The sequence below is a fragment of the Xenopus tropicalis genome, chromosome 10 (genome assembly GCF_000004195.4).
Source record: "Xenopus tropicalis strain Nigerian chromosome 10, UCB_Xtro_10.0, whole genome shotgun sequence".
Lineage (NCBI taxonomy): Eukaryota > Metazoa > Chordata > Amphibia > Anura > Pipidae > Xenopus > Xenopus tropicalis.
In genome coordinates, this window is record NC_030686.2 from 27,336,088 (window position 1) to 27,348,861 (window position 12,774).

Here is a 12,774-nt window from a genome sequence, read left to right on the forward strand (position 1 = left end):
GCATTACTGGAAATTAAAGCTGAAAGGGGTGATAGGAGGGAAGGATCCCTGAGTCTATTTAATTCTAAAGATAGTGCTCTAGTCTGAAGATGATAGGCACAGCTATTATAGGCTAATAGGGTAAATATACACTAAAGCAGGAGGGAGTTCATGTAAGAGGCCTAATGAGAGTTGGAGGAACAAATGATTTAGAGTTGTATAAACATTGATCTATTGTAGCACAGTATGACAAGCTCACACAAGATGACCAAAGAGTGTAGCAAGAACTACAGGATGTGTTCAAATTATATTAACAAAGGCTTCAGACAACACAGAACATGTCTTACTGCTGAAGCTGTTAGGGTCCATTGAAGCCTCTTTTCCAGTGATGAGGGTATAAATTCTAGGATTGGTCAGTATTAGGCTATCCAGAAATGCAATGGCTCCATTCTTAGACCTAGTCCGAAGCAGGTCTAAGAGGCGTCCTGAAAGTAATAATTAGAGCTACTTTAAATTGTGAAGAGATAATGCAGTGGGAGAAGCAAATTGTTAAAACTAGGTACATAACTATAAAAAGTCCATCTTAGCAGAAGGTAAACATTTAAAGAAACAGGAAAACTAAGTTTCTGACTACAATACTATTTTGGTTTTTAGTCATGGACAGATGAGAAGACAAAGAATAGGTATACTTGTTAGCTACATGAACAACATGTAATGTCTGCAGCATCTGATTAGTAGCCTTGTACCACCTGAATACATATGTAGAAATCCAAAAAGTAGGAAAAAAAGCTTCAGCAGGTTTGCTGCAAAACATTTATTGTGGGTAGTGGTAAAAAAAGTGCTGCAGTTAAGCAAGGTAATGTTTCTGCACAAATCCAAGAGTGTTTTTTGTGGATTTGGTTCAACTGGACCTCCCTTATCTTTTACGGAACTGTTTTAATGGATTTCTAAGGACATTGGATCAACACTATTACTATTTGGACTGTATGCTTTATTCACTTTGCACTTGGTTTTGATCATCTTATATATTATTGTTTTAACAAATCTATGCACATTGTGGCATTATCTATGCTTAATCGCTGCACCATCACTTGATGCACCATCAATCTTAATGTATAATGAAACAATACCTTACTTAACTGCACTTTTTTCACAAGGTATATTATATAAAGACCCATCACTTGTGTTTAACTATTGTACTACCACTTTAAGGAGTTTCCTGAAATGCTGTGTGCTTGGTCAATTTGGCTTTAAATGAGAACACTTGGTTATGGTCTTTGTACACTTGATAAAGGGTATTGACCTGAAACATGTTGTGTTACCACTACCCAATGTTATAAATTATGTTATAAATAAATGTTTTGCAGAGCAACAACTAGGAGCCAAAGCCTTTTTTTCGCAAGTATTTTATACAAAGTTCCCCAACAATTTTCTATTTTTGAACCTGTATACATATACACCCCCCCCCCACACACACACTCATACACAGTACAAACAGTACAAAAATACCCAAATTATATACACACACATTATTCTGATTAAATTATATGCTTAACAAATCTAGGCATAGACTAGACAATAAAGCATTTTTCACACCATCATGGCGGTCTAATTTATTGTTGAAGTCCTACTTTTTCTGAACTTTCACAGTTATTTAAACCTGGATGTACCTAATAAATGTTCTACCTGTATAATTGCTAGAATTATGCCAAATGGTTTGGCAAGAAAAGTCAGCAAAAGATAAATAAGGACTTAATATACCAATAAGCAACTTTATGCTTTTATGTGTACATTTTTATTCTGTCCTTATGTTTTATAATCAAATTATGCCTAGTCTCCATTTAACATATCACTAGTATAAGGACATTCTTGAGCCACCTCGGTTATGAAGATATTTGGCAGTATTTCAATATCAAGCAACTTTGTATTAGTAATGTAAGTAGTGGGAGAGGGAGAAGATGTGGGAGAGGGTGTGGGGCTGGCTGTGGGCATGATACCCCCAACAGCCCAGCCCACATATGCCTAGTCTGCCACATATGCCTAGCAGCTGCTGCAACCACATCAATAGCAGCAGGTTTTAGCATTGGGTCACAGTGGGGCACCTGGCACATGCAGGACTGTGCCAGATATTTTTGCCTTCACTAGGCAACCGATACAAATGCAGCAGGCAGAGGCAGTGGCAGACTCACCCAGGCTTCTTCATCTGCTGCAGGTACAAGTGAGCGGCAGGAGGTGGTATCACCTTCCAGCTCAGTGCCAGGCTACACTTCGTCCTCATTATTGTTTGATCCTGAGGTGGACTTGTGTCTAGACACCTAGGATATTTTTGAGGAGCAGACAGGGATGGGGGTGCCTTCCTATCAGATTAAGAGGAGGTAGAAATTGTGGCACAGCCAGTTGCAGTAGGGGATGTTATACCAATGCTAGGGGGCACAGGCAGAGTGGCAGCACTGCACTACCATCCAGCAGCTCTGGGCATGCAGCTGGGGACCAATTGCCTTTGGCTAACCAAGGCAGGCACAGTGGGGCTTGCACTACACCGGTGTGGGCAAGCAGAATAGGGAAAGCAGTTAACTGAAATCCACAACTTCCCTTGAACTGATATAACTCCACAAATACCTACTCTAGTTAGCTAAATCACACAAAAATGCTGTGTGCCATAGTCATTTCAGTTCTTTTTTTTATAAATTAGAATTATTTTATGAAAGTACTGCATTCATATGAGAAACAGTTATGTTAAGGAAGTTAAAAGTTCATGAGGTACCGTAATACATATCATTTTATAAAAAACCTGACCTATTACCTAAAGGCTATGACACATGCTGCACATTACTCTTGATGAACCCTGTGGCACACTGCATACAGAAGCACAAAAACAAATCTATAACAAAACTAAAATAACAAGGAATGTCTCGAGATGAATGGTAAAGAAAACACATTGAAAGTACAACTGAAAGCCAAGGGCACACAAAGGAATGCTCACCCATCTTCATTGCTCTGGTAGAGAACTTGGCACAATGTAGAACTTCCTCTTCATCCATTTCATCCAGGACTCTGGCCTGACGCAAGTATGGAGTTAGCCGCTCAGGAGATAACCTTTGCACTATCTTACACCTATGCCTCTCAATCATTTCCCAAAGTTCTTCTTCCTCCTTATCCATGAGTTCTGGATCTGCCTTCCACTGTGCAGACATTTCTGCTGCAGAACTATCAACTGCAGGTAGAAATAATATAGAAGGTTTTAGTCTTACTTGCTTCATATTTAGATTTTATTACAGAGATCGGGTCAATCTGTACTTCTGAGCTTTCATTTTTTGATGTTGCTGTTCGTTTAATGAATATAAACACTATAACTAGACTAACTGCCAATTTTTTTTAAGCATATTAATAGAAAAAAAAAATGTACAGGTTGAGAGTGTGACTCCATTAAATAATGGAAATAATGTGGGTGTAAAGGATATAGAAAAGGCAAATGTGCTCAATAAGTTCTTTTCTTTAATGTATACAACTGAGGAGTCAGAACGTCTCACCAGTTATTGTGAACAAGGCACTGGGGCCAGGTGGAATACACCCTCATGTACTTACAGAGCTCAGTTCAGTTTTGACTAGGCCTCTTTTTCTGATTTCCCCAGACTCCCTTTCATCTGGTATAGTACCTATGGATTGGAAGAAAGCTGATGTAATTCCAATATTTAAAAATGCATTATTATATTAGTATAAGTAAATCTAAAGCAATTGGACTTGCTAAGTAATCATTGGAGACTTTCACTACTCATCCGAGCAGTCCTCAACATATAAACTCTTCCACTAATACAATCACAGTGGCACACTGTAACTCTTCGGAGAGGTGACACCTGAAACTCACAAGGTGTGAATGCTGTGGATTAGTGGAAGAGTTCATATGCTGAGGACTTCTCATACCAATCAGTTGAAATGAAGAAGCTGCTTGGATGAGTAGTGAAATGTCTTCAATGATTACTTAACTAGTCCAGTTGCTTTAGATTTACTTATACTAGATATACCACGACCTGAATGAATGAAAATCTTTATAGTCATTATTATATTAGCCTGTCAATTATAGGCCAGTACAATTGGAGAAGTTATTTGAAAGTTTGTTGAGATATCACATTCAAGATTATGTCCTGGAGAATGGCATTATGAGCAGTAATCAAGTTAGGTCATCTCAAACCAATTTGATTGCTTTCTATGATGATGTTAGTAAGAAGCTGGACAGTGGGGGTGCAGTAGATATAATCTATTTGGATTTTGCCAAAGCATTTGATACCATGCCCCACAAGAGACTGCTTTCTAAACTAAGGTCTATTGGGCTTACTGAAGTAGTTTGCACATACTGTAGATAGGAAACTGGCTACAGTATCGGGTAGAGAGGGCATTTGTTAATGGTACATTCTCTACTTGGAGTACGTTTCTTAGTGGGGTCCCTCAGGGTTCTGTACTGGGTCCACTTTTGTTTAACTTGTTCATAAATGACTTAGGGGAGGGTATTGTAAGTAATGTATCAGTGTTTGCAGATGAAACATAATATTCAGCTGGGCTTATGTTTTGGCACCTGAGGCAAATGGCTCAGAGGTAGAGCTCCACTGGCTGACATCTCCCATATGATCTATAATTTCTGTTATTTCAGCTTTTGTAAACTCAAAACATTTTCATCATTTTATGTTGGGTAAAGCTACAAAAAAGTAATTTCACCCCCAGAAAACCATATATTTTTGGAAAGTACACATTCCCCTGAATCCAAAACTGGTACACATGTCTTTGTACTCAGAAGCACCAAGCCGCAAAGCTTTCCTAACATTGGAGTTTTTTATGAAATCTCTGAAAATCACCTCGACTTTTACTTTGAAGCATCTTATCTCCTACATTTCATTAGTTACCAAGATAAAACCCACTAAATATGAACACTAGTGTTGATGCCCACTGTACATAGGTTTATCAAAGTACAAGGCACCTAGAGACCCCAAAATATACTTTGTGCACACTAATTCCATGGCTTACCATTACCTAATACACACAGCCAGCAGCAAAAAAGTAGGGTGGCCCCTGAAAACCATATATCTTTGGAAAGTACACATTCAGACAAATCTAAAATTAGTAAACATTTCTTTCTACCTCAAATTATGATCTCCTTTACAGAATCTAAAAAACTGCCAATTTTGATGACCTCAAATCCAACTTAGTATAATGACATTTATCATAGTCTCATGGGACATTAATGGTTTAAACCATTATGTTAAAGGGAAAACATTTCTTTAGCATCTTCTGCTCAGTTTAAGCTCAGTTTAATGAGCTTAATACCATGATCAGAGACTGGGTTTGTAAGATAAGTTTCTCACCAGCCAATAAAAAAGTGGCTATCTTATTACAAGTTAGGAACTAGGATTGATTATATTCTAGTTTAAAATAATTTAGTTGGTGAAACGCTTAGGGTGAGGTCAGATGCGTATATCTGCTTCTATCAGTCCTGCGTTTTTGGGCCAGGCTGAAAGAAGCGGATCCGCTTTCCTGTGCTCCTCTGTGTACCTGCCTTAAAGACTATGGCAACTCATGGCACACAGAGCAGAGCGGATTGGAGGTAGGTGAACATTTCCCAGGCCAGCCTACAATCCATTCTGAAAGCCCACACTTGGGCAGTTTCCATAGTCTTTAAGGCAGGCACACAGAGGAGCATAGGAAAGTGGATCTGCCTCTCTCGGCCTGGTTGAAAAGGGCTGAGAGAAAGCGGATATACGCTATGTCTGACCTCGCCCTTAGAGCTGATATAGGTACAATTGATCTTTCTAATCATACTCCAGTTTCATTTCAGTTCAGATATCCAACTCTAATACAGGCAGAAATTCTATGCCCCGGTCTTTTCCTTCAATGTTATGTAAACAAAAGGATTGTTACTTGAATTTAAAAAAATCTCTGTTTACTGAAAATGTTCATAAAAATGTAAGGAGGTCACTGAATCCTTAAAAACCTGGATAACTTTTCGAGATTCTTGCCTTGCCCTTTACTCTAAAGTAAAATTGTAACATCCTGCCTGGAGTTGAAGCAGTGACCTGCAGGTTGGTGTGCAGTCGCTTATACCATCGCTCTATGGGGCCAATTCACTAAAAGCCGATAACGTTTATCGCATACTTTTTTGCGTTAAAAAGCAAGCGATAATTAATTCCCAACTCATCAAAGTCATTTCGCATGCATTAAGACGCATAGCTCATGCGCAAAAATACGCAATGTGTTATTTACCTCACATTGCGTTAATTCTCACATAGAAATAATACTAACGCATGATTCACAAACACATATGAAGCGTTAAATGCGCTAAATATCGCATTAGTCTGTGCGAAGATTAACACCTACTTGGGGCAGGCGGTAATTAAAGCACATTGCGGTTCGTGAGCTTTTGGCAACACAATAAGGACTTTGCAGTGTGATTTATTCAAGTCTGTGTTGGCCCTAGAGTGATGCAGCCTCCAGTTAGCAGGGAAATGGTCATTTTCAGAACAGTAGTTTTCTGAAAGTAATGGTTAAGTGCGAAATATATCACGCGCAGCAGGAAATAACACACGCGGCAGAAAATAACGCAAGAAAAACGCTCACCGCGTGTTAAATAACGCAAAGAACATCGCTTCTTAATTATGACACATGTCCTTTTAGTGAATCGAGCGTTAAGAAGCGATAAAATTTTTAACATGCTATCAGTACCGCTCGTTTTATTGCCCTTTAGTGAATCAGCCCCTATATGAGCAGACAGCTATGGTACCCTTGTATATTCATGTAGGCATGGTTGTTTTACCTTCTGTTAATCTGGTCACAAGTGCTCAGTGTTAACCATCAACCTGCCTATATAACCCTCTGCTCTGCACACAGTCATTGCCCATTGTTGGTCAAACTTGCTTGTTCCTTGGTGCTTTGATTCCTGCTTTCCTGCTCCTGTTCCCTGTGTGACTGCTTGGTTCTGACCCCGGCTAGTCCCTGACCTTAAGTTGCCTCAGTTTGGCTCCCTTGCCTGCCCCTGTGAGAGTGCCTGGCTCATGAGGTAAGACCTGGCAGCACCCAAGTAAGCAGAAGAGCATGTATAGACAGGGTCCAGGCACTCCTCCTGGGTTTGGGTTCGCCATATGTGAAATAATTATAGCAATAAAGCAAACAGTGTACTTGTTAATCTTTCTAACATAAAATCTAATTTAATTAAGAGCAGAGCCGAACAAGGTTCCCTAACTAGCAATCTAACAAAATTAGTCATCATTTTGAAAAGCTACTACAAGTCGTTATATTCTTTATCAGACCACAATTTTGGGAACAGAAATAAATTCTTTGAACAATAACAGATTCCTCCCGCAATCTGAGCTGCTAAATTGCAAATCAGATTCAATGTTGATAAATGCAAGTTTGTGCTAGCAAAGCAATAATGGAGAAGGACCTTAGAGGCCCCATGGGTAATGGACTTGGCTGTAGCAAGTTATGCTGTCAGTAGCTTTCATCTAAATATTTGGAAAGGGCTTTTCACAGTGATAGTTGGATTTCTCTCCCTAAATCAGTTGTACGGGCTAATACATTTATTAATTACATATAGTTACATAGGGTTGAAAAAAGACCATCAAGTTCAACCCTTCCAAGTAAACCCAGCACGCACAAACCTATACTGACCAATCTATCCACTTACATACAGACCCATACTGACCTATCTATCCACTCACATACAGACCCATACTGACCTATCTATCCACTCACATACAGACCCATACTGACCTATCTATCCACTCACATACAGACCCATACTGACCTATCTATCCACTCACATACAGACCCATACTGACCTATCTATCCACTCACATACAGACCCATACTGACCTATCTATCCACTCACATACAGACCCACACTGACCTATCTATCCACTCACATACAGACCCATACTGACCTATCTATCCACTCACATACAGACCCATACTGACCTATCTATACACTCACATACAGACCCATACTGACCTATCTATCCACTCACATACAGACCCATACTGACCTATCTATCCACTCACATACAGACCCATACTGACCTATCTATCCACTCACATACAGACCCATACTGACCTATCTATACACTCACATACAGGCCCATACTGACCTATCTATACACTCACATACAGACCCATACTGACCTATCTATCCACTCACATACAGACCCATACTGACCTATCTATCCACTCACATACAGACCGCTTTCCTGTGCTCCTCTGTGTACCTGCCTTAAAGACTATGGCAACTCATGGCACACAGAGCAGAGCGGATTGGAGGTAGGTGAACATTTCCCAGGCCAGCCTACAATCCATTCTGAAAGCCCACACTTGGGCAGTTTCCATAGTCTTTAAGGCAGGCACACAGAGGAGCATAGGAAAGTGGATCTGCCTCTCTCGGCCTGGTTGAAAAGAGCTGAGAGAAAGCGGATATACGCTATGTCTGACCTCGCCCTTAGAGCTGATATAGGTACAATTGATCATTCTAATCATACTCCAGTTTCATTTCAGTTCAGATATCCAACTCTAATACAGGCAGAAATTCTATGCCCCGGTCTTTTCCTTCAATGTTATGTAAACAAAAGGATTGTTACTTGAATTTAAAAAAATCTCTGTTTACTGAAAATGTTCATAAAAATGTAAGGAGGTCACTGAATCCTTAAAAACCTGGATAACTTTTCGAGATTCTTGCCTTGCCCTTTACTCTAAAGTAAAATTGTAACATCCTGCCTGGAGTTGAAGCAGTGACCTGCAGGTTGGTGTGCAGTCGCTTATACCATCGCTCTATGGGGCCAATTCACTAAAAGCCGATAACGTTTATCGCATACTTTTTTGCGTTAAAAAGCAAGCGATAATTAATTCCCAACTCATCAAAGTCATTTCGCATGCATTAAGACGCATAGCTCATGCGCAAAAATACGCAATGCGTTATTTACCTCACATTGCGTTAATTCTCACATAGAAATAATACTAACGCATGATTCACAAACACATATGAAGCGTTAAATGCGCTAAATATCGCATTAGTCTGTGCGAAGATTAACACCTACTTGGGGCAGGCGGTAATTAAAGCACATTGCGGTTCGTGAGCTTTTGGCAACACAATAAGGACTTTGCAGTGGGATTTATTCAAGTCTGTGTTGGCCCTAGAGTGATGCAGCCTCCAGTTAGCAGGGAAATGGTCATTTTCAGAACAGTAGTTTTCTGAAAGTAATGGTTAAGTGCGAAATATCGTGCGCTAATATAGCACCCGGCGAAATATATCGCGCGCAGCAGGAAATAACACACGCGGCAGAAAATAACGCAAGAAAAACGCTCATCTCGTGTTAAATAACGCAAAGAACATCGCTTCTTAATTATGACACATGTCCTTTTAGTGAATCGAGCGTTAAGAAGCGATAAAATTTTTAACATGCTATAAGTACCGGTCGTTTTATCGCCCTTTAGTGAATCAGCCCCTATATGAGCAGACAGCTATGGTACCCTTGTATATTCATGTAGGCGTGGTTGTTTTACCTTCTGTTAATCTGGTCACAAGTGCTCAGTGTTAGCCATCAATCTAACTATCCACTCACATACAGACCCATACTGACCTATCTATCCACTCACATACAGACCCATACTGACCTATCTATACACTCACATACAGACCCACACTGACCTATCTATCCACTCCCATACAGACCCACACTGACCTATCTATCCACTCACATACAGACCCATACTGACCTATCTATCCACTCACATACAGACCCATACTGACCTATCTATCCACTCACATACAGACCCATACTGACCTATCTATACACTCACATACAGACCCATACTGACCTATCTATCCACTCACATACAGACCCATACTGACCTATCTATCCACTCACATACAGACCCACACTGACCTATCTATCCACTCACATACAGACCCATACTGACCTATCTATCCACTCACATACAGACCCATACTGACCTATCTATCCACTCACATACAGACCCACACTGACCTATCTATCCACTCACATACAGACCCATACTGACCTATCTATATACTCACATACAGACCCATACTGACCTATCTATACACTCACATACAGACCCACACTGACCTATCTATCCACTCACATACAGACCTATACTGACCTATCTATATACTCACATACAGACCCATACTGACCTATCTATCCACTCACATACAGACCCATACTGACCTATCTATACACTCACATACAGACCCATACTGACCTACTGTATCTATCCACTCACCTACAGACCCATACTGACCTATCTATACACTCACATACAGACCCATACTGACCTATCTATCCACTCACATACAGACCCATACTGACCTATCTATCCACTCACATACAGACCCATACTGACCTATCTATCCACTCACATACAGACTCATACTGACCTATCTATCCACTCACATACAGACCCATACTGACCTATCTATCCAGTCACATACAGACCCATACTGACCTATCTATCCACTCACATACAGACCCATACTGACCTATCTATCCACTCACATACAGACCCATACTGACCTATCTATCCACTCACATACAGACCCATACTGACCTACTGTATCTATCCACTCACCTACAGACCCATACTGACCTATCTATACACTCACATACAGACCCATACTGACCTATCTATCCACTCACATACAGACCCATACTGACCTATCTATCCACTCACATACAGACCCACACTGACCTATCTATCCACTCACATACAGGCCCATACTGACCTATCTATACACTCACATACAGACCCATACTGACCTATCTATCCACTCACATACAGACCCATACTGACCTATCTATCCACTCACATACAGACCCACACTGACCTATCTATCCACTCACATACAGACCCATACTGACCTATCTATCCACTCACATACAGACCCATACTGACCTATCTATCCACTCACATACAGACCCATACTGACCTATCTATCCACTCACATACAGACCCATACTGACCTATCTATCCACTCACATACAGACCCACACTGACCTATCTATCCACTCACATACAGACCCATACTGACCTATCTATCCACTCACATACAGACCCATACTGACCTATCTATCCACTCACATACAGACCCATACTGACCTATCTATCCACTCACATACAGACCCACACTGACCTATCTATACACTCACATACAGACCTATACTGACCTATCTATACACTCACATACAGACCTATACTGACCTATCTATATACTCACATACAGACCCACACTGACCTATCTATCCACTCACATACAGACCCACACTGACCTATCTATCCACTCACATACAGACCCATACTGACCTATCTATCCACTCACATACAGACCCATACTGACCTATCTATCCACTCACATACAGACCCATACTGACCTATCTATACACTTACATACAGACCCGCACTGACCTATCTATATACTCACATACAGACCCACACTGACCTATCTATCCACTCACATACAGACCCACACTGACCTATCTATCCACTCACATACAGACCCATACTGACCTATCTATCCACTCACATACAGACCCATACTGACCTATACACTCACATACAGACCCATACTGACCTATCTATCCACTCACATACATACACCATATATACCAACATCAATACTAACTGTAGATATTAGTATCACAATAGCCTTGGATACTATGCTTGTTCAAGAACTCATCTAGGCCCCTCTTATAGGCATTAACAGAATCTGCCATTACCCCATCACTAAGAAGGGCATTCCCCAACCTCACTGCCCTCACTGTGAAAAAAACACTTACGCTGCTTCAAATGAAAGCTCTGTTCCTCCAACCCTGACAGTCTAACCTCATAGTTTAACCCTTCCATCCCCTTTACCAGTTTAGTTGCAGTCTCTGCACTCTCTCCAGCTCTTAAGGATTAATATCCTCCTTAAAGGAAAAGTAACACTAACATTTTTTAAGTGAAAAAGCTATTCTACCCTGCACCAATAACTGCCCTATCCTGCCAACCACTTAGTATTTTAAATGATTTAATAGAAAATACCTGCTAAAACTTGGCTTCCTGTCAATTAAACTACAGTGATACGGCGAAGGAAGGAGCAGCATCCACGATGATGCGACGATCGATTGATTGAGCCTAGCCTGACTCCTTCCTATACAGAAAGAAGGCTAGGCTCGATCAATCGATTGTCGCATATTGGATGCTGCTCCTTCCTTCGCCGTATCACTGTAGTTCAATTGACAGGAAGTTTTAACAGGTATTTTCTATTAAAGCATTTAAAATACTAAGTGGTTTGCAGGATAGGGCAGTTATTGGTGCAGGGTAGAATAGCTTTTTTACTTAAAAAATGTTCCTGTTACTTTTCCATACCTCCCAACATTTGAAAATGAAAAAGAGGGACAAAATATTTCTTGACCACGCCCACTATATGGCCACACCCCCAGATGTCCCATTTTTGCACACCGTCCCGCTGTCCCAGATACTTACTGAAATGTCCTGCTGTGTCTTTAAGTGTCCTGCTCGTCTTCAGGTCTTTTTGGCTTCCTTCGGGTTTCCTTGGCTCCTTCTGTCACTGCTGTCTTTGGATCTTCACAGCTTCTTCCTGCACATTTTTTTTTTGTTGTGGGTGCTGGTGCTGCTCAATCTGTGGGTCACAAAAGTTACACTGGTGCTGCTGTGCCTTTATCTACTACTCTACAAGCTCTACTTACTGCTCCTTTTTAAAAAAAAAATAAGCTTGGTGAGTCCCTGACTGTAACAAAAGTG

At 40.6% G+C, this 12,774-nt stretch overlaps 1 protein-coding gene across 3 annotated transcripts in view; it reads right to left on the minus strand.

The window, feature by feature from the left end:
* Positions 1-12,774, minus strand: part of card14 (caspase recruitment domain family member 14) — a 49,413-nt gene that overhangs the window by 22,532 nt on the left and 14,107 nt on the right. For all 3 annotated transcript variants that reach the window (XM_002937309.5, XM_012952923.3, XM_012952924.3), the window contains exons 2-4: positions 3,565-3,635; positions 2,963-3,193; positions 327-464 (exon numbers count right to left, since the gene is read on the minus strand). In XM_002937309.5, coding sequence (XP_002937355.2) covers positions 327-464; positions 2,963-3,173 — 349 coding nt within the window. In that variant the 5' untranslated portion in view covers positions 3,174-3,193; positions 3,565-3,635. The remainder of the gene's footprint in view (positions 1-326; positions 465-2,962; positions 3,194-3,564; positions 3,636-12,774) is intronic.